The sequence below is a fragment of the Molothrus ater genome, chromosome 2 (genome assembly GCF_012460135.2).
Source record: "Molothrus ater isolate BHLD 08-10-18 breed brown headed cowbird chromosome 2, BPBGC_Mater_1.1, whole genome shotgun sequence".
Classification (NCBI taxonomy): domain Eukaryota; kingdom Metazoa; phylum Chordata; class Aves; order Passeriformes; family Icteridae; genus Molothrus; species Molothrus ater.
Genome location: NC_050479.2, coordinates 4909282 through 4931968, shown reverse-complemented (window position 1 = coordinate 4931968; position 22687 = coordinate 4909282). Strand labels below are relative to the sequence as shown.

The following is a 22687-nucleotide window of genomic DNA, read 5'->3' as shown; positions in this document are numbered from 1 at the left end:
AACAAAACCTTGGCAAAAAAGGCTTAAACGCATCCCTAAAAACATTCCAGGGATTCTACAGCTGCTTCAGAGTATTTGTGACTTAGGTGGGATATCTGAAAGCACACTGAAAACATGTATGGGATTAGATGCTAATCTCTAGAGCTGTCCTTAATGAAAAGATAAAGCGCCAGATTAGCCTTCGACAAAAACAAGAGGAATCTTGTAATTCTTAATTTCTATTTTAATACTTGCATTTTGACACATAAAGCCCTATTCAGGTATTTAATTCAAAGCGGATAATCACAATGAGAAGCCAGCCTAAAGCAATGATAATGGCCATTATGATTTTTTTTCAAATCAGCAGTTACAAAGGGGCTGAGCCAAAACCCACCGGGATCTGGGCTGTGTGTCCCTGGTGGCAACAGAGGGTGGTGGGCTGGCTTGGGACGGGGACGGTGGTGGCCTTTGAGGGACTGTGGGTGGCTTGTGAGTGGGATGGTGGTGGCTTTTGAGGGGTTGGAGAGTGGCTTTTGAGAGGAACAGTGGGTGGCTTTTGAGGGGACCAGGAGTGGCTTTTGAGGGGTCTGAGGGTGGCTTTTGATGGGGACAGGGGTGGCTTTTGATGGGGACAGTGAGTGGTTTTTGAGGGACACTGGGTGGCTTGGGAGGGCTTCGGTGGGTAGTGAATGGGATATTGGTGGCTTGGGGGAGTCAGTGACTTTTGATGTCACACAGTGGTGGCTTTTGAGGGGACAGAAATGTGAGGGGTTGGGGGGTGGCTTGTGAGGGACACAGTGCGTGGCACGAGGCACGGTGCTTCTTCACAGACCACATTGGGCCTAACCCCTACACCTAAAAAACCCCAATAATAGTAACAACAATAATAATAATAATTATCACCACAATAAAACCTCACGACGAAACAAGTACAAATGTCGGTGAATCGCGCACTAACGCGGCACGCGGAGTCCCCTCACACCCACAGCACACAGGCCGGGGGGGGGTAGGGTGGTGGGTGCGGGTTACCACAGCGGCACCTCCCGAACCCCACCGTCCCCCGCCACACGGACCCTCCGTGGGTGTGTGTGTGTCCCCTCCGTGTGTGTGTGTGTGCCCCCTCCGTGTGTGTGTGTGTGTGTCCCCCGTGTGTGTGTGCCCCCTCCGTGTGTGTGTGTGTGTGTGTCCCCCCGTGCCGGGCCACCCCCACCCGCGCGGCGCCGGCTGCTGCTGCCTCAGTTTCCCTGCGGCGGGGCGGGCTGAGGGCGGCGGCCGTGGCGCTGCGGGCGGTGCTGCCCTCGCTGGAAGGCGGCCGGCCGGGCGGGCTGTCGGTCGGTCGGTCGGTCGGTCGGTCGGGTCGGGGATCCCCGCTGCCGTCCCCGCTCCGTTTCCCCGTTCCCCCCGCCGTCCCCCCCCCCCGCCGCGCCGCCCCCTCGCCCCCCGCTCCCCCCCGGCCCGGCCAATCGCGGCGCCGCGCACGTGACGAGCGCTCCCCGCGATGACCTCATCCCTCGGTTGTGGGATGACGTCAAATTCAAGATGGATGGAATCACGGCGGCGGCGGCGGCAGCGCGGGCTGAGCCCTGAGCGGCGGCGCCGAGGGGGGCGAGCAGGGGGGGGCGGCGGACAGGGTGAGTAGCGCCCGCGTGTCGCGCCCGTCCCGGGGGCTGCCCGCGCCGCGCGGGTCTCCCCGCGCACAAATCCGTCTTTTCCTGACGTAACTCTGAGGTGGTTTTTTTTTTTCCTTTTTTTTTTTTTTTTTTTCCTCTTTCCTCCTTCTCCCCCCCCACCCCCTTCCTCCACCGAGCGGGGATGCGGCTCCGGCGCGCATGCGCCGGTTACGAAACTCTTCCCCCCGTCCTTGGCGGGGCGCGGCGCAGGCGCCCGGAGCGGGCGGGAGGTGCCCGCGGCCGCCGCCGCCACATCGCCCGCCCCGCCCGGGCCCGAGCCCCGAGGGGGAGGCGCGGGGGAAGCGCTCAGGGCGCATGAGCGCGGCCGGCAGCGATGGAAGGAAGGAAGGATGGATGGAAGGAAGGCGGGGAGAGGCGGGTCGGGAGCGGAGAGGGGGGAGCGGGAAGAGGCGCGCCGCTCTCCGGCTTCTTGGGGCTGCGGCGCCTCAGGAGCCCGTTACCCGCTGCAGCGGGGCGTGAGGGCCGCGAGGGTCCGGCCGCCGCAGGGCGTGAGGGACCGGTGATGTGAGGGACGCTGGGGACCGGTGGTGTGAGGGATACCAGGCTCCGGTGGTGTGAGGGATACCAGGCTCCGGTGGTGAGAAGGAGCGGCCGCTCGAGGGGTGTGAGCGACCGGCGGGCCGGCGCTTCCCCCGCCTCCGCCGGCGGCTCCGGGCTCTGCTCCCGCTGCCATCCGAGCTCTAGAACAAGAGAGAGGCGCCGGGAGGGCCGTGACTCGGGGGTGCCACGGCTCCTCCCCGGGGTCTCTGGAAGGGAGACGCGTTTCATCTCCCCCCAGCGAGGTCCCCGCGTGTCAGTGCAGGCAGGTACCAAACCTCATCAATGTCTGTCAGTCTAGAAGGGGAGGATGGACCGGGCTCTGCTCGGTGGTGCCCGGCAATGCTGGGACCCGATGCACAGACATTCCACCTCAACATAAGAACTTTGCTGTGCAGTGACCGAGCACTGGACAGGTTGTCCAGAGAGGCTGTGGAGTCTCCATCACTGGAGATATTCCAGAACATAATAACAATCTGGACACAATCCTGTGCCGTGTGCTCTGGGATGACCCTGCTGGAGCAGGGAGGTGGGAGCAGATGATCCATGGTGGTCCCTTCCAGCCTGACCAATTCTGTGGTTCTGTAAACAAAGTGTGGCTTGCTGCTCCGAGCACTCTTGGGCTGGATTATTCATCAGAAGGATGAAGCACATTTCACAGTCAGGTGGGGAAATCCTCAGTGGTGGGCTGTGCAGAAAGTTGTGGAGATGTTTTACCTGGTCACAGCTATCAGAAAGAACTTTGCTATAAATCCTCTGTAAAATCCAAGCTGAAGTTATGTTCAGATTGGATGAGGCTCATGTAAATAAACAGAAGAAAAACTTCAAGGAGTTACTATTAGACAGGAAATAATTGTGGAGTGTGTGTGTACTGAGTAAGCTCATCTTAATAATTAAATAGCAATTGCTTTAGTAGCTCTTCCTTTTTTTTTTGTAGTTGGACTCCCAGTGGAAGTAAGAGGTAGGTAGGCTGTACATACCTACAGAAGAGATTGTGTAATTCATCACAATCACAAAGCTTTTTGTGAATACATTGAATATCTTGTAGTTAAATTAAAATTAATGTTTTATCCTTAGATAAATGAATGTGAAACTAGATTTTTTTAAAATGTATTTTCGTACAGGAAGTCTTTTTGGTATTAAATCAGGAGTAGTCAGTGCACACTGCAGGTATATCTAGTACTGTTTTATGTGTAGGTTTAGTGTTCTGTTCTGACTTTGCTCATGCTGACAAAGTGCTCTGACTAAAATTTTCCACCAGCGTTATGGTGATCCTCTTGAGGGGAAGTTTGGAGCAAATTTAAGCAACTGTTTTTATAAACCTTGTTAGCAAAAAAAACCCCAAATTATGTGGCCTTCTCTTGGGTGGAGAGGTTCTGACATCCCATTCTCTCAGATGTGTGTCTCACCCATGTGCTGCAGAGTTGTAATTTCTTAAGAATATTTTGTTTACCTGTGGAAAGTCCACCCATCCTGACTGGATTGTGACCATTTCAAGAGCTGTCATTTACATGTTCTCAGCAGGGGCTTGCAGGGAGATGTCACAAATTAGAACCTCTGGAGTTTTCAGCTGCAGAGTCAGACCAGGATTCCTTGGGGATTTTACCACTTGTGAGCTCCCCTGATTCTGCTTCAATGTTCCAGGTACCTTATCCTTTAGAACACCTTAGCATTCTTCTTGAATATAAAGCTGGCAGCAGCTTTTAGGGAGTTCCCAAAGTCCTTTTTGTGCTGTATATTCAGTGATAAAGACGAACTTCTGTGCCTCCTGTTCCCATGTGTATGTTCCCAGTGCCAGGGTGATACTCTGCCACATCCATCTCGCACTGAGAACCCCCTGGATCAGTAGGAGCTGGATATTACTGAGAAATTAGATTTTCTGAGCTCATGGGGGTTTTTGTGTGTGTGATGCTAGAGAATATTTGCACTCAGTGAGTTAAGTGCTCTGATCATCTGGCTGATCACACTTTCCTCAATATTAGTTCGGGATAGATCAACCTTTAGATTTAAAAGGACAACTTGGCAGAAAGCCTCGAGCTTTCTTACTCTATTGAAGCTGTTTTGTTTGGAGCTTCAGGATGTGAAGCAGTTACTGTTAAAAACCAACCCTCTGGAGCTTTCAGGGTTTTGAAATTTGCTTTATCTGCAAAATGGTGATAACTTCAGTGTGTGACCAAGTGTGGACTCGGAGTGGAGAGGAAGCTGAGCTGTAATCAGCACAAGGTTTGCTCTGCACTGGGAGGGGCTGTGCTCTGAGTCACATGCTGCAGTTGCAATAATTTCAGCTCTCATTAAACTTTGAGCAACTGAGCGCCTTCATTTTGAAATCTGTCTCATGTAATGATCTGGGATCCTCAGAAAGCAGCAAAAGTCTTCAGAAACAGCAAAGTCATGGAAAGACTGCAACATGCCCTGCTTTAAAATAGGTGTTCTGTGCAGGAGGGGGTTCCTTCCCACATATTTGTTGTAGTTTAATATTAGTCTTTGTACTGTAGTGTTTCCATTTTTCCCTGATAATATTAAAGACATCAGTTCTCTTCTATTTTCTTTCAATCAGCGGTGAAATAAAAAGAAATTTGTTGTCTTTTTTTATTGACTACTTTTTGCTGTTCTGGAACAGTTCAGGCCTATTTTGTGAACAGGGAAAGAAAGTGTTGGGCAAGTCTTCAATCTTCCTAAGCTCCTTTCATCCCCACCCCCATTAGTTCATCAGTCTTGCTGTCCATCACAAATATTAAAAGTATATAAATAAAATATATCACAAGTTTTAAAATCCCTTGGTCTTGATTGTTGAGGGGTTTTCCCTCTGAGATGCAGTAAAACACCACATCCTCCTTGTGAAAATTCTCTCCGTGTACTCTGTGATGAAAAGACATGAAAAATCCTTTGTCCAAATACATAATTTTTTAAATGCCACAAAACTTTTCCTTTGATAGTAATTTGTATACAACTAAATTGCATTCTTTGGGAAAAGAAGAAATATTTTTCCCTTTCTTGTCTGGCAGCATTAATCTCCTTATCCAAGGTTTAGCCTACCTCAGGACTGAACTGTGAGTAACATTTAGGTTGCAATTCATCCTCATCAGCCTCTGACAAGGTGTGGTTACTGCAGGGACAGTTGTGACACAGGGCACAGTGAGTCTGCCCCTCACAGTCTGCTCTGGACACACTTGTGAGTATCTTCAGAGATCTTCTAAAAAACGGAGTACTTGGGACAGTAAATATGCCTCACAAAGCCCCTTTTAATGTAAATTAGGAGCCATGGAAGGAAAAGCAGCAGTTACAGTGATTTCTAATCACTGCCACACTCTGTCATAACCAAAAGGGAATTTGTTTACTCTGTACCAAGACATAACTGAGTACAGTCCTTCAGCTGTTGAGGTTAAGGGCCAAATTTCCTGGAAATCCAGTAAAAATATGACCATCTCAATTCTCATAAATACTTCTGAGGAGTAAAGAAAATACAGTGCTCTTGTTCATGGAGCTGGATTTTTAATTTATTTTTTTTAACCTTATAAGACATAGCCTACCTTCAGTTGCTTGTGGACTGGAGTAAACTGAAATCTTCCACATGCTATTGAATGAGCTTGAAATCTCTTAAGGTAAAACTCAGCTAAAATTGCTGTTGTCTTTCCTGTATCATCTTCCCAGTATCTTGGCCAGAATCAGTGATGGCTGAATAACATTTTCTTTGGATCCCTTCAGTGGGACGAAGGTACCTGCATTCCCTGAATCATAACTTTCTCACTTGGAATTTTTTTAGGCTCAGCTTTTATATTCTGCATTTTTCAGATTAAATGTACGACTTTTCCCCCTCATGTCTCATTTTCTTAAAGAAACCTTAGTGTAAACACTAATTCTCTTGATAGAATAGTACCGTACCAGGGGTGTGTGGCTTCTCTTCCCATCCAAAATACATCTGTGCCTGTAAAAAGCACCATTATAGTAATAGAAATATGACCACAATTAGGGTTTGTCATGTTTACTACACTAGCAAAATTAAAAGCTGTATGTTGACAACTTTTTAATGTGAATTAGGCCAGTTAATGTGTCTCGTCTAATAAAGCAGATGACTGAATATTACTCAATTTGATAAGTATATCTCAGCATTGCCAATAAAACAATAAAATCAACGGGTAGAAATAGTACAAGTGTACACATTTGGTCTACAATTCTTCAAATTTCAAGAATCTCTTACTAAAAAAATGACAAGAAGTATTTCTGGACGTGAGATTTCTGTAGGTGTTTAAATTTGATGGCCGTCAAGCCTTTCAGACTTGTCCCATCAGAGAGTTTATTTGCAACATTACTAAGGCAAACGTTTCTTTGTATTTTGCATTACAAAACAAACATTTCAAGGGAATGAAAGATTAAGTATTCCTAGGGAAAGGTGTTTTTAAACTTTTTAATATTTGGATTTAGTTAACAGCAATTTGGAGGCTGAGTTACACACCTTTTAGTCGAATCATGGAAGCCAGGACAAATATCAAATTGTGTTTGATGTGATTTAATCTTCACTAAATGTTTCAGGAGGAACTTTGAGAGCTCCCAGCCATCATTTCCCTGCCCTGTCCCTTCCATCCTGTCACTGGATCCTCCCTGCTCTGAGCCAGGCAGCCCTTCCTCGGAGGGGCAGGAGGGACACGGGCCACTCCTTGCAGGAGTGATCCTCTCAGACCGCTCTGAGAGTAAGATGGAATTGCACCCTGAGCTGCTGCCGGGTTGTAAACAAGAATGGCAATGACAAGAGGAGCTTTGTGCGCTGACATTCTGTAGTTTGCTGCACGTCAGGGGGAGCTATTTTAAGTGTCAGAACGTGAAACTGAGGCTATGATCTGAATGTGAAAAGTAGCCTCTAATTTCTGAGTCAGTTTCACGTCTGTGTCAGGTTAGCTGCTAATTATCTGTCTAGAGCGTAGGGCAAAATAGACTGCAGAATATTCAAACTGAAAGTAGGTTTAGATTAGATATTAGAAAAAAATCCTTTACTGTGAGGGTGGTGAGGCACTGGCACAGATTGCCTCACTTCCCCCCCTGGAAGTGTTCAAGGCCAGGCTGGATGGGGCTCTGAGGAACCTGCTCTCTGCCCATGGCAGGGGGGTTAGAACTGCATGGTCCTTAAGGTCCCTTCCCAAACCATTCTGTGATTCCATGATTATAAAATTTCTTCTTTTTCTCTCCCTAAATTTCTGCTTTTATATGTGTGCAGGATAAACAGGTAGAAATTAGTCCATCAGTTTCACACACTGGCAAGCATGTTATTAATCTGATTTTATGCCTGTCTTCATGCCAGTGAGTCTCTTTGTGCTGCTGACCTATTGGAAATGAGAAATGTTTGTCTTCATGGAGAGTTCACAGTGCTGTCTGCAGTGGAAAACAGCCATAGCAGTGAGATCTCATTTCATTAAATCCAGGAAGACAGAACCCCCAAACTTGCAGCAAGAGATTATTTAAGTATTTAGGTAGAAAAAGATTCTAGAAATGCAAACAATATTCCTATGTGGTTTTGCAGCTTTTACCTACAGGTTTTGGGGGTATATAGGGGGATGTGTAAATCTGTATGTGCTGTGGAAGAATATCTGTGTTGCAAAGGCTGTTGATGGGAGAAAAGACATTTTATAAACTGTTGTCAAATTCAAATCATAAAATCCAGCATAGGGTCCTTGAGTAGAATCTTAAGCAGTGGAGGTTCCTTTTTCATCTGGACTTGTGACAGACAAGTAGGGGACCTTTCTACTCTTCTGGTGTCTAAAACAGCACCAGAATTGTCAGAGCCATCAGATCCTCAGCAGAGCACTCAAATGAATGCAATATTCCTGTATTTTCCAGGGGATGCCCCAGGAAGTCACTTGTATTTTTTTGGCTGAGTCTTATAATCCACATTTCTTTGCTTTCTTTAGTGCGCTTGTCCCTGCCGTGCTTCTTGTGTGTTTTACCTGTTTAACCCCCTGTTCAGTGTCTGTCTCTTCTGTGTGTTTTCTCCTCCATCCTCACATTCTCTGCTTCCCCCTGCTCTTCCTCGCAGCCCTGGCACCTCCTTGCTGCAATGTTGCATCTCAGGGATGGTTTCAGAGCATCACCTTTCCCACTGCCCCCCAGCACGCTGTTAACGGAGCTTCAGCTGACAGGGATTTCCTTATTGTGGAAGGCAGAAGGCAACCTCAACACCTCTTAGTTGCTCATGTATTTGAGGCTGCAGCTTGCACTGAAACCACACATAAATATCTGCCTGATTCTGTCTGGGATGTTTCAGCTGTAAAGCTGGTGGCTCTGTTGTTTCTAAAGGTGAAATTTCAGATGGAGGAAACTGATGGAACAACTTCCTGACAAAGAATGAATGGGCAGCTGCCTGGCTCCTCTTGTCGGAACCCTGATGCTCATTTGGCCTCTCAGTGAGCTGATTAAGCTGCCTATCCTAGAAAATAGCAAACAGATCTAAAATTCTGGAATTATTTTATTTATTTTTGTTCCCTGCTTAATTTTAAGGACTTGAATTAACTCACTGGGAGATCAAATAAGCAAAGCTGGTGAAAGGAAGGGGAGAGTAGCACAGGGCTGGGAGGAGATGTGAGAGTAAGGAACAGAGGAAAGGAAGGGGAGCTACCACTTCAAAGGGAGGTTGCTATTGAAGATCAAGAAACTATTGGGCCTAAGATTAAGCTTTTTCACCCTTCCCTTGTGAAGAGCTCTCCTGAGATTTTTTTTATTTTACAAAAGTTATTTTGAAGTAGCGGAGGCATCTTTTTCTGTCCTTGTTCAAAATATAACATAAAAACAATGTTATACCAAATATGGTACTTAGGGTTTGAAATCTAGTGTTCTGAGATCAGTGGAGGGCTGTTGAAGGAGGGAGTTAGAGGCTGGAACATCTCCCTTACAAGGAAAGGCTCAGGGGGGGCATGTTCAACCTGGAGAAGGGATGACTGAGAGGGCACCTCTTTAATGTGTATAAATATCTAAAGGGGCAGGGGCAAGAGGGTGGAGCAGGCTCTGCTCCATGGTGCCCAGAAACAGGACAAGAGGGAATGGGCAGAGCTGATGCCCAGGAAGTTCCACCTGAACACGAGGAAGAACTTCTTCCCTGTGCAGTGACAGAGAACTGGGACAGATTGTCCAGAGAGGCTGTGGAGTCTGCCTTGCTGGAGTTATTCCAGATTCATCTGGACACAGTCCTGTGCTGTGTGCTCTGGGATGGCCCTGCTGGAGCAGGGGGGTTGGACCTGGTGACCCACTGTGGTCCCTTCCAGCCTGACCCATCTGTGATTCTGTGAAGGCTGACACTAAAATCTCTTTGTGGCTTCTGGGAGGTTCCTGCTGCACTGGCCCTTCCTGGGTCTGGAGTCTAAACTTAGTCACTGTTCCTCCTGAGGACCAGCAGCTGCTGTGGCATGAGGCACCTGCCACCAGACTGTGGGAGATTTCCTGATGTGCTCCTGCTGTTTCCATGATGTCACCTGAACATCATGGAAGAAAAGTAGAAAGCTTTGTTTCCAGTCAGTAGTGAAGGTGGCTGGAAAAAAAGGGTTAGAGAGAATAAAAGCAGATTATCTGGAGGAAAGATCTGAGGTAGCTAACCACAAAACAATCTACAGCTGAGAAGTAGGAGTACTCAAACACCTGGAACCAAATCTGGTGTTACAGGAGACTGCCAGGTTTGTGCATCTACGCAGGCTTTTGTGTGGGGCTAAGCACAGGCAGCCAAGCACTGGCTTTGGGGAGCCAGTTCTTGCCTCCTGTGGCTGTTCCTACTGCTGCCTCTTCAGTTATGCCAATGCAGTAGTTCCTGCTGTGGTTCACATCAGGAAAAAAAAATCGACCAGCATTTGAAAAGAAATAATGTTGGGTGTTTATTTATTGTCTGTTCTGCTACGTCATACGGGCCTGCAAATATTTGTACTGGCACAGCTGAAGGAGGAGTGACCTGCAGTGTGCAGGTAAGGTGAACACAGGAGAGCAGGGATGACTTGGATCAACTTTGTTATTGAAAGGTGTTCATGTAGTGAAATTTTAACACATTGTACTCTGGTATTCTTTGGGTTGATTTTTTTTCTACTTCTAAATATTTCAGGCTTTCACATGATCTGGGTAAATGTCTTAAAATGGCTCTGCAAAACAGTCCTGGTGGTTTTTTTGCAATTGTTTGTTTAATTTCTGCCTGTTGTGTCTAAAGGCTATTAAGCTGAAAGTCAAGCCCTTGAATTAGGAAATACCAGGATTAAAGCTGCCTTTGGAGGATTGATTTGGTCCTTTGCCATTTGTGTACGTTGCAGCCTTGGTTACTGTTAAAGTGACAGAGTTCAATTGCACCGTGAGTGACTGCAGGGATGTTTATGTCTGCGGTGTTTCATGTGATGATTTGAAGTTGTTGTAGGAATGAAGAAGGAAACTGTGGCCAGAAGGATGGGTGACTGCTGGATTCTGCTTTAGTCCTGCAGATTTTACACACTGCACTGCTGGGTTATGTGGGCAGAGGGACACATAGTAATTACATGGTGTTTACTCTGCCAGTTTGAAAAACACAAGGGCAAAGCAGATTAAAACGAAAGATCTTAAGATATTTCAAAACATTTGACTAATACTCTATTTCCACTGTGTCCTTGAAGTGTGGGTTGTGCAGCAGCTTCTATTGGGTGTCTCTACACCACAGTTAAAAGTTTCCTAAGCTCTGTTGATCTGCTACCTCCATTTACCTTCTGCAACTTGCATCCCAGAGGAATCGCTTGAGTTTGCAAACTCACTTTCTTCCAGGTGAAGGGAAAGATGCTCTCCTGGAGCACTTACAACTCTGTAATTGTTAATGGGTGCTCAGACCATGAAACTGGATTAGGGCCAGCCACACTCTGCCACTTTAAATTGCAGTGGCATCCACAAAGGAGGACGGTAATGAACCACCATCCTCACACCCCCACCTCCATCCTCCCAGTGTCCTTAAGTAAAACATAGAAAGCAAAGCAAACCAGATTGCTTTCTCAAATTGAGATTGACTGCACTGCTTTTTACAGATGGAGGTGTGGGGGAATTATGCATTATAGCTATCTAAGGTGAATTAAGGATAAATTACTGTTTATGAAATGACACTGCAAGGCACTGAAATACTCAGTAAAGACTGATCTGGTGAGGAAACAGCATTCTGGTTTTGCTGTTGCCATGTCACTATGAACTCATTTGGTATTTTTAGGTGTAGAAGTGGTAGCTCAGTCCTTGATAAGATCAGTGCCCTGAGACACTGCATGCAGCATCCTTTATGTCATTTCTCAATAATCCCAATTCAGGCTTTGATCACTTATTTATACCCATTAGTTTTAAGATTTACCATCCTCATTTGTTAACCATGGGGTTGTAGCTTCTCAGCACTGTTTGGTTATTTTGATAAACTTTACAGTTTTGCTTGTAAGCTGGTGAACAATGAAACCTTTTTGTTGTAGTTGCATATATCATGTACAAATGAAACTAAAAAGTAGTTTCTCAAATCAGCTGTAAAAGTAAGAGAATTTTTTTTTAACAGACACTGACTTGTTTTAGAGCCACCATGGAAGTAGTATAGAGAGTGTCCATGAAAAAAATAAGAGAATTTAATATTGTTGATTTCTCTATGTGTGTTCTTGTGCACAGATATATAAATTGCAACTCCTGCCATTGAATTTCTTTGTTTAACTTAAAACCTGGTTATCTTCTTTTGTTAAACTCTCATCAGGAGCAGTATATTGAATTATCCAGACATACCAAGTATGGAATGGGCTGTGTTTTGAAGCACATGAATCATGGAGATTTCTGCACTGCAGATTAATTTGTCCTTATTGTACTCTTGGATGCAGCCAAGGGTAACTGTTCCTCAGATATATGGGTTGTGGGCATAAAGTGCTCTAATGCTAATGAATGAAACAGGGATTTCAGTTCTCTGAGTGCTTTTCATCCTGAGCAAAGCAATGCAGGGATACTTCAGTGAAAACTGACATTTCCCAGAAACCAGATCCTGCCAGTGCACTTTTAAGTGGCACATACAGTTAGAAGTAGATATTAACAGCACTTATTTAACATAAGTAAACACGGTGAATTTAGATTACAGACAATAATGCCGTTTCCTTTTCCCTTCCCAGTATTAATGCCTTTTCCATCATCCTATTAAAAGTGACAACAAAATCCCCTAAATTTGTCTAGTCAGCAGGAGGCTGTCAGGGTTGCTTGGCCTCAGAAAGGTGAGTTGCTATAGCTAAGCTTTATATACCTGATCCAAGAGTCCAGAGTTTATCAATCCAGTTGTCTAGATAGATCTTTATAGAGCTGAAGCAGAGAAAAAGATGATCAAGAGTGAAATGACTGAACTGTTCCTCCCTGTGGTGAGGTGTATTACAGGAAGAGAACACAGCCCATCCATCCATCCATCCATCCATCCATCCATCCATCCATCCATCCATCCATCCATCCATCCATCCCCCAGTTAGTTAGGTGCAATATCCTTGGTGTAAGATTAGCAATTAAAAGGATATTTGACAGTGGGCAGATAAGCTGGTTCTTCCCATGCCTGTGCTATTTTGGAGCTACCAGTGGTGTTTCATTCCCAAACCTTTCCTCCACACAAGCTGTTTCTTTAATTGCTGTTTGATGGTGGTTTAGCCAGTTTACAAAGTACAGGAGATGTGTTTACTTTGTCTCTAACAGTTCATATAAGGCAACCACCTACAGCTTTGTTGTTGTTGTTCTTTTTCAGGGACATCAGAATCATGGAGGGGCTCTTGCATTACATAAATCCAGCACATGCCATTTCCCTCCTGAGCACCCTGAACGAGGAGCGTCTCAAGGGACAGCTGTGTGACGTTGTGCTGATCGTAGGAGACCAGAAATTCCGAGCTCATAAGAATGTTCTGGCTGCCAGCAGTGAATATTTCCAGACTCTGTTCACAAATAAGGAGAATGAGTCTCAGTCAGTGTTTCAGCTCGACTTTTGTGAGCCAGATGCTTTTGATAATGTGTTGAACTACATTTATTCTTCATCCTTGTTCATTGAGAAAGGCAGCCTTGCAGCTGTGCAAGAACTGGGCTACAGCCTTGGAATATCTTTTCTTACAAACATTGTCTCCAAGAATCCTCAAGCTCCTTTTCCTTCTTGTCCTATGAAAAAAATACTCTACCAAGATGAAGATGAAAGTAGTTCTCAGAAGAGAAGTGTCATCGTCTGTCAGAACAGAATTGAAGCACAAGCGAAAAGCATAAATCAAACACAACACGACTTAAGCCATACTCCTAAACCTTCACCCTCTGTGGCTGTCAAAGCCGGCAGCAGACCACAGGTAACAAAACCAACTGAAACCCTTCACAACTTATCACTGACTGAAAGGAGGTGGCTGAAAGAAGGCCCTGTGAGCTATACAAAGGTTCATGAAACTTCTGGAACCGTGGAGGATCAGAGCAGAGGTGCTTTAGTGAAAAGGAACATGGTACTGCCTCAGATGTCTTTGGCAGAGAAAGAAATGGCAAGTGGTGAGCCAGGAAGCAGCGCTCAGCTTCTGAGAGGAAAAGTGGCCGAGATGTCATTGAAAAGACCACGTCCACCAGTCTTGTCTCTGCGTGGGGCAGCAGAATCCACGTTTCTGTTGCGAGAGGCAGGAAAAGGAAATGGTCAAGGGGAAGACAGGAATTTGCTCTACTACTCCAAGTTAGGGCTGGTAATCCCATCTAGTGGGTCTGGCCCAGAAAACCAAAGTATTGACAGAAGTGGGCCCCTTGTAAAAAGTCTCCTTCGAAGGTCGCTGTCCATGGACAGCCAGGTTCCTATTTACTCACCTTCTGTTGACCTAAAACCTGCACAGGTATCCTCGTGCTCCTCACCGGGAACTAACGATTCCCAGAAGACATTTAATGTTGCATCCCAAAAGTCATCCTCAAAAGAGTCATCGGAGAAGTCGGCCTTGGATGAGAAGCCACAGGTAATACACCCACATCGCCTTAGGTCTTTCAGTGCCTCTCAGTCAACGGATCGGGAGGTGGCTTCCCCTCTCTCGGAGGTGAGGATCAAAACTGAGCCCAGCAGTCCCCTCTCAGATCCTGCTGACATCATACGAGTCACAGTGGGTGATGCTGCAGCATCGGCAAACAAAGACTTTGCTTTTAAAACTGAGGATGACCGTAAGGAACCAAGCGGACTTCCAGCCAAAAGGAGGTTCCAGGATGATCGGAGGCTACCGTTCAAGAAGCTGAAGGCGGATGAGCGGGGTTCTCCTGGCTCAGAAGAGAACTTTGAGGAAGGCTCCAGCCCCACGCACCTTGATGCCGATTTCCCTGATTCTGATGTCAGCAAAGATGAATACAGCGAGATGGAAGAAGCAAGACCAAATAAAAAATTTAAATGTAAACACTGCCTTAAAATTTTCAGATCAACAGCAGGTCTTCACCGCCATGTTAACATGTATCACAATCCAGAGAAGCCCTATGCTTGTGACATCTGCCACAAGAGATTCCACACCAATTTCAAAGTGTGGACTCACTGCCAGACACAACATGGAATCGTGAAGAATCCCTCACCAGCTTCCAGTTCACACGCCCTTTTGGATGAAAAATTCCAAAGAAAACTGATCGATATAGTGAGGGAGAGAGAAATCAAAAAAGCTCTGATTGTGAAACTGAGACGTGGCAAGCAGAGCTTTCAGGGCCAGTCGGCTTCCCAAGCACAACAAGTCATCAAAAGGAATTTAAGGTCGAGAACCAAAGGAGCCTATATTTGTACCTACTGTGGGAAAGCTTATCGTTTCCTCTCCCAGTTCAAACAGCACATAAAAATGCACCCTGGGGAGAAGCCCATTGGAGGGAATAAGGCTCCTAAGCAGAAAGATCACATTCATATTGAAAACCCAGTGGAAAACAAGGAGGTTTATCAGTGCCGTCTCTGCAATGCCAAGCTCTCCTCACTTATTGAACAGGGAAACCACGAGCGGCTCTGTAGGAACGCCACTGTCTGTCCTTACTGCAGCCTTAGGTTTTCTTCTCCGGAGCTGAAGCACGAGCATGAGAGCAAGTGTGAGTACAAGAAGCTGACTTGCCTTGAGTGCATGCGTACCTTCAAATCATCCTTCAGCATCTGGCGCCATCAGGTTGAAGTTCACAATCAGAACACAATGGCTCCATCAGAGAACTTCTCTTTGCCTCTCATGGATCACAATGGAGAAGTCACCAGTTCCTCTCGTCTGCCTCCGCAGTCGGAATCCAATAAAATGAACAATTTTGTTGCTGCAAAGGAGGACGGCGTGTTCAGTGATTCGTCAGAACAAATCAATTTTGATTCTGAAGACTCTTCATGCCTGCCTGAAGACTTAAGTGTTTCCAAGCAGTTTAAAATCCAGATCAAAGAAGAGCCTGCAGATGACATAGAGGACGAGGTCACCGAAACGAGCAGGGAACCCAAGGACGTAGTCTCCAAGAAAGATCCCAGTTTGTGGCCCTGTGAGAAGTGTGGGAAGATTTTCACCTTACGCAAGCAGCTGGAGCGCCACCAGGAGCTCCTGTGCTCGGTGAAGCCCTTTATTTGCCACGTGTGCAACAAGGCCTTCCGAACGAATTTCCGCCTCTGGAGCCACTTCCAGTCTCACATGTCCCAGGCTGCAGAGGAGTCCACAAATAAAGAGCCTGAGATATGTCCACCAGCTAATTCCCCATCACCCCCACCCTTACCCCCACCCCCTCCACTCCCCAAAATCCAGCCTTTGGAGCCCGACAGCCCCACGGGCTTGCCGGAGAGCTCCGGTACTACTGAGAAGCTGTTTGTGCCGCAGGAGTCGGACACGCTCTTCTACCACGCCCCGCCGCTCTCGGCAATCACCTTCAAGAGACAGTACATGTGCAAACTCTGCCACAGGACTTTCAAGACAGCTTTCAGCCTCTGGAGCCACGAACAGACACACAATTAGCTTTAACAGAAGCCTTGCAGAGCTGGTTTGGGGGGGCTGTGTTCAGGATCTCAGAGGCCTGCCACATAGACTACAAGTTTAAGAGGATCAAAAGGATGATGATGATGATGGAAAATCTGGAATTTGTGATGCTGCTTGGATTTGAAGATTAGGGAAAATTATAACTTGGTTAGTAGGTAGAAAGCAGAGTAATTTAAAATATTGTGGTCTGGGATCTAATAGTAAGAGAATAAATTTTATTTTATTTCATTTGACACTGAAATACAATTGCATCTGGATTGTATGCATGGATCTTCATCCCGTGATGTTGGTGTGTGCGTGTGTATTATATATAAAGTTACATATTAAATGAAAGAGAAACAGCAATTTGGATTCTAACTGTGAGTGTGAAGGTTCTACTTATAGTAGTGAAATACTGTAACAAACGTCATAATTTGTTTTTCAAAAAGAAACCAACACACACAAGCTCCATGTAAGTGGTTGCCATGCAGTGGCAGTTTGGGAGGAAGTGGATGGAGTGTCTTGCTGTATTGACTTAGGTCTTAGAAACCTTTAGCAATAACAAATAAACCTCAAGTTTGAGTAATCTTGATATTATTGGATACGAATGTTTGCTATTTTAAGGGAACATAGAATTGTTTCGTTGTTGTATGGAACTTGTGCAAATTAAAATAGAATCTAAAGTCAGCAATATTATTAAGATTTTATATAAGAAGTAGCAGCAAGCCTGCTTTTCAGCCATTTAATTATAACTTTCTAAGGAAAATTGAGAGAGGGGGTACTTTGCTTTATATAATGTCCCAAAGACTAATTTCCTATGGATACTTGGGTAGCTGAAGTCATTGTGTAACAGCCATCACAATGCAAATGGTACTGTTTATAACATGAACTGAGGTTGAATGGATGTCAGACAAGTTTCATAGTTTTGTTTCCACTATTTGTACAACTGTTTGTAATTTTAACTACAAAGGAATGTATAACTATTAAATCATCAAGAGAGAGCTCGTTAAGGGACAGAAGATGAGTTGTGTTTCTAAACACAAGTAATAAGCTCAGCCATGAAGTACAAAGATATGTTTTAACAAAACCTAAAAATGTAAATATTTATATAGACACCTGTATAAATGAAGAAGTATGTATTTGAAATTTGTATTAAGCGTACATATCCAGCTCAAAGCAGAGGAGAAAATCACACTACAATCACTGCATTTTATGGATACAATGCATATAGAGTAGTTCTTTCTGCTGCTTTACTCATATGTGACTGTGTTGCAATTTTCCAATTTGTTGAAAATTGTGGTAATAATGGGCTGCAGATATTCTGTGTGCTTCCATTATTTTACCTCAAATGGCAACTGGAGCATTTAGTGTAAGTAGGATCACACATATTTACCAGGAGCTATAGTAAGGGTCCAATTTTTTCTGTAAGTCAAGGAAATATTTACCCAGAAGTAGGAGGTGAACCAACAGTGAGAAATTATTTTGCTAGAATTTTAACTTAGTGGAGGGGTGGTGGGTTGGAGTGAACGTAAATGATGCAAACTGTGTTTATGATCCTGACCAACATTCCCCCTGCAGGGCTGGGAGAAGGGGGATGTAATTCCACCCTGCTGAGTCAGAGCCCAGTCTGTGTCCACTGAAACCAGCAGGGGTTTGGTCACCAGTTTCAGGGGGAGCAGGAGTGAGGCTTGAATTCCCTGTGTAACCATGTGTGTAACTGTTTTTTCAGTATCCCAAGTTCAAAAGCGAGAATTGCAAGCTGATGCTGAGATTCAGCAAAATCAAGCACAAGTGTAACTCTAAGAATCTGAGGATGGGCACCCTTAGGCACACACCAGATTTTTCTCAGTGAAAGCCAAGTGTGCCACCATTTTTTTTTTCCCAACAGATATTTAACTATTTTTCCTGTATGTGAAGTTTGAAAGAATTAGCTCAGGATGGACCCCTGATTTTTTTTCAGCTACCAAAAAAATTGCAATGTTAGTTTCAAGCCTCTTCTGCTTTGTTTTTCATATGATCTAAAATTGCTACTAGACACCTCTGAAAGTAACATGTTGTTCTTTATTGTCCTCTTTCAGGCAAACTGTGGCTGAGTATGATTAGGCTAATTTGCTTGAGTATCAGTTAAACTCTTTCAGTGGCATTGCAGTTAAAACAAGGTACTTGCTTAATAGTGACATTTCCAGTTACTGACTTTTTTATTCCACCTAATAAAACTATAAATTTCTTTCTTACCAGAAACAATTTCAGAATAAAATGGTTATTGCACTTAAACCTGGTTTTAAAAATCAGAGAAACGTAAAGCCTTGCTAAGTACCCTTTATATATGTTTAAAAAAAAATCTGTGTGTATAAAATATGAACGTGTTTTTGTAGAATGGTTCCTAAGTTTTCCCCAGTGATTCCTCTGCACAACAGCCTGAAAGTTGAGCTACAGCCTTTTAAAATTCAGTGTGCTTTCTGAAGGAAGGTGGCAACCAGCTCAGCTGGGTCACAGCCATCTCACTTCCAGCTGGGATTCTGCTCTGTGCTGTGATGATAAATTCTACACACTTTAAGTCAAAACCTTGTGCAACATCTTTGAAGAAACCCTAACCCCTTTTCCTAGTGTACTAGGTATTATAAAGAATCCATGAAATATTTTTTGGTCTAAGTAGCCTCCTAAGTTTTTCTTCAGTTGCTTTGGTTTTGAGGGGGTTTTTAAAGTTTTGTTTTCCACTTTGAGCGTGTTCTGTGTGATTTTTTTTTTTTTTTTTACATTTGGTTCCTGTTTAGTAAAGGAATTCAGGATCTCTAAAATTTAAATACGAGATGTTTATATAGCAGTTCTGGTTTTCTATTAGCTTTTATACAGTATCTTAAAAAGCCCTTGATAGAAGTGTTTATTTTGGAGGATACGGAATAAATATGCTTCCACTTATATAACTTTAATATATGTCTTAAAATTTAAATTATGGGAAAAAATGTTAGTTGCTTGTTTATAAATAAAGGTCTTTTGAAAAGTGTCTAGTTTGGCCACAGCCAAAATAAAAGGCAAATTTATTGATGCAAAAGCCTGTTTTCATCATATTTTGTTTAATTTTATAGCTGTGTATTGAAGTGACAAAAAAGTTAGAGGTCTTGTTAAATATAAAAAAGTGTTTTGCTTTTTTTTCTAAAATTTGTGACAGGAACGTGCAGATGTTTTAATATATAGATTAGAATCTATAATTCTGTCCTTTTTTTTGCTATTTTTATAACCTATCAGATAAATCTCAGAGAACTATCCTGCTTCAGTGGGAGTGGAAACTAGTGTTGCATTTCAGGGGAGCAGTGTTGAGCCATGAAATGTGTTTTGGTTTGGGACTTTTTTTTCCTTTCAGGCACTGTGTTGGCAAAGCCTCTTAAGTCTATCTTAAGTCCAATAAGATCAGTCTTATTTTTTTTTCTTAAATTGTTCTGTGCAAGTTCTTTGCTGAACTGGGACCATGACCAACCTTGAAAGTGAGCAATGGCAGCACAAACAGGAACCGGTGACAGAACTGTCTCTAGTTTTGGGTTATTGGTGAGGGAGAGGGAAACACCCCATGGCAGGTGATGGAGCAGATAACCTGATGGAGAGGGTGAGCCCAGAGTTTGTCTGGGCTGTTCCAAAAGTGAGATGTTGCATTATCTGTGACCCCAAGCAGCTCTAAGAGGCAAGGCAGGAATATCCAGGAGGTTTTTTTGCCTGATGTTGTTCGTTTTCCCCAAGTGGGACACGTGGGTTTGCTCCAAAGCTCTGCGTGTTCTCTCTTGCTGTTCCAAGCTTCCAGTGTTGAAATGAGTTCCTCCCATGGGATAAGGACAGACTATGCCTAATTTCTTGGCTCTAACAGTGAGACTGCAAATATCTGGCATGAGCCTCTAATCTGGCATGTGCCTATACTGTTCAATAAAATTGTTTACATTTTCCTACCAGAAGATTTAGGTAAAAATCAAAACAAGCTTAGGGGGTTGGTTTTTGTTGGAGTTTTTTTTATCTGTTTGTTTTGGTTGGGGGTTTTTTTAGTGTTGCTGTTATTGAATCAGTGTTAAAATATTTTTTTCTGTTGTTGCTGAACACAGCCTGATAGTATTTTTAATGTTATTGATTCTTGTTTATTTAAAATGACTTGTGAAAAACTGTACTGTAACTGCTCTACGAAAAGGGACACTATCAAGAGAAAGGCTGGATACAGAAAATGAACACACCTGTATTAGAAATACTTTATATTAATAAGTAATATTAAAGAATTTAAAAACAAATTCAGTCATAACACTTGAGCTGCTTGGGCATGAAAATTCTATTATGGGCAGCCTCAGTTCTTGTGAGGATGTCTGAAAAATGTAACTGGATTCTGTGAGTTGAGCTGATTTTTCATGTTGCTTTTCCTCTCACTATTCCAGAATAAAGGACTCAGTCCTTTTTTTTCCTTTTCCAGAATCTCAGTGATACACATTATCTTTTCAAGACACAAGCCTCCCACTATTGCAGCAGCAGCTTTAATTCATATATGTCCAGAAAAATCAGAACAAACCCTCTTTTCAGCGTTAAGTGCAAAATACACAAAGTACATATTTTAAGGCTTATTCTTGACAGTGTCCCTTTCTAAAAAGCAGGAAAATGGGATCACTTTAAGTGCTTGGGTACAGGGGAATAGTTTCCTACTAGAAATTGGAATAATCCAATATATTTTCTAGAGAGTTTTCTGGTTAGTTACACAAATCACTTGTCATTTTAAAGGATTATAGAAGTAAGACAAGCAACTCTGGGTTTATAATCCTGTATACCTTATACATTCTATATCTGTTCAATACACCAGGATGGGTTTTTACTTTTTTTAGGACTGAGACTTAATAGCTTAAGGCAACTTTTTCTTTAATGTAATGTAAATCCATTGCTGCTTTGTACAACTTTTTCTACTGTGTGTTTTCTTTACTTAGATCTTGACTAAGAAATGTTGACGTCCAATAAACTTACACTTTGTTTCTTTTGAGTCACTGTGTCTTCTACTGGAATCTCTTGGCAGAGGGTGGTGTTATTTTACAAACCATTGTGTCTGCAGGGTAGGAAGTGAGTTTGTAAGAGAGCATCTTTTGTTCTGTTTGTTGGATGTAAGTGCTACTTGTACATTACTAAAATAATGGGGGGGTTGTTTGTTTTAGTAAATGCCTCACTGAACCTTTTACTGGAAAATACAGGAAAACCAACTCTTCCAGACAATCCCTTAAAAACTTGAGCACAGCCCAAATCCTGCTTCATGTGCAATCAGTGATTTGTGGGAGGAAGTGTCTCCATCTAAAACTGGACTGAGCCAGATGTTTGAGAAGACACAGCAATGTTTCTGGTTTTGCAGCACTCTCATCCAAAGCAGTTTTGCTGCAGAAATGTCCCTCTTCAAAACCCTGTGGTGGTGTTCACAGGGGTCCCAGGAAGAGGAGAGAGATGAGGATCTGACTCCATGTTTCAGAAGGCTGGTTTAATATTTTATTATATATATTATATTAAAATGATATATTAAAGCTATACTAAAAGAATAGAAGAAAGGATTTCATTAGAAGGCTAGCAAGCAAGAAGAAAGAATGATAACAAAAGCTTGTGTCTGACCAAGAGTCCAAGCCAGCTGGACTGTGATTGGCCATTAATTAGAAACAACCACAAGAGACCAATCCAGATGCACCTGTTGCATTCCACACCAGCAGATAACCATTGGTTACATTTTGTTCCTGAGGCCTCTCAGCTTCTCAGGAGAAAAAATCCTAAGGAAAGGGATTTTTCAGAAAATATTATGGCTACAAAACCCCCTGTGTGGGAATGTAGTTTGTGGATTCCCATAAAGCAGAGAATGAGTTTTTTATCTTTTGGGAATGGGGTTTACTCAGTTCCTGTCTTCACACTAGGTGTGACCTGTCTTTGAAAACACTTAGGCCACTTTTCTCAACTTCTTGGACTCCCTGTTTGCTCTCTTTTGCCATTTTTGCTTTGTGCAGTGTGGTTGGACCCACTCATCAGATTCACCCACATTTAACACAGGAGACAAGGTCTCAAGAATTAATGTCCTACAAGTTTCGTGCAAATCCCTGCCTGGGTGTCTAGGAATGATGTCAGTGGGACACCACAAATCCAGTGGGAAGGATAGGATTTGCACAGAGGATGTGCTGAGCACTCACCTGCACTTTTTACCCCAGCACTTGTCACTCTGTGTGTGCACTGACCTCTGAGGACAGGACAATGGCTCAGGTGGAACACAGGGCAGAGCTGAAGGACCAGCTCTGCCAAACATTTGGATCAGGGGTTAAAAGGGCACTCTGAGCTCAGGAGGATTTGGGCCTCTCCTTGAGAATGGGGACAAAGGGCTCGTGGTCTGTCCCTCTGTGTGGTATCCCTGCCCCTCACAGGTTAGGGAGCTTTATGGAGCTGTGGAAAAGGCAAAGAGAGGGTGGAGAGCTGCTCTCTGACCCACTCACAGTCTTAAACCCCCAAAGATGTGGCTCTCCCTTTCTCCTTTTAGATCAGAACAACTCCAGCTCTTCCTGCATCCAGGTAATATTGACACACAGTCCTCTCCATCACTGTTAGCAC

At 44.0% G+C, this 22687-nt stretch overlaps 2 protein-coding genes across 4 annotated transcripts in view; one reads left to right on the top strand and one right to left on the bottom strand.

Moving 5' to 3' along the window:
- The window catches only part of UMODL1 (uromodulin like 1), a 73819-nt gene extending 71381 nt beyond the window's left edge, over positions 1–2438 (bottom strand). Inside the window, 1 exon segment of the mRNA XM_054518212.1 lies at positions 2111–2438. Coding sequence (XP_054374187.1) covers positions 2111–2438 — 328 coding nt within the window.
- On the top strand, positions 1487–21101 carry ZBTB21 (zinc finger and BTB domain containing 21). Of its 3 annotated transcripts, none has more exons than XM_036383179.1 (2): positions 1487–1610; positions 12916–21101. In XM_036383179.1, exon 2 carries the CDS (start codon positions 12929–12931, stop codon positions 16103–16105), a length of 3177 nt encoding a protein of 1058 aa, XP_036239072.1. In that variant the 5' UTR covers positions 1487–1610; positions 12916–12928; the 3' UTR covers positions 16106–21101. The 3 variants fall into 3 exon arrangements, with proteins under 3 accessions (XP_036239072.1, XP_036239078.1, XP_036239062.1); XM_036383185.1 differs by lacking the exon at positions 1487–1610 and adding an exon at positions 3149–3168; XM_036383169.1 differs by lacking the exon at positions 1487–1610 and adding an exon at positions 11724–12028.
- The last annotated feature ends 1586 nt before the right edge of the window (positions 21102–22687 follow it).

Coding starts and splice junctions, on each gene's coding strand:
- ZBTB21 (XM_036383179.1), top strand. CDS start 12,929: ATGGAGGGGCTCTTGCATTACATAAATCCAGCACATGCCATTTCCCTC.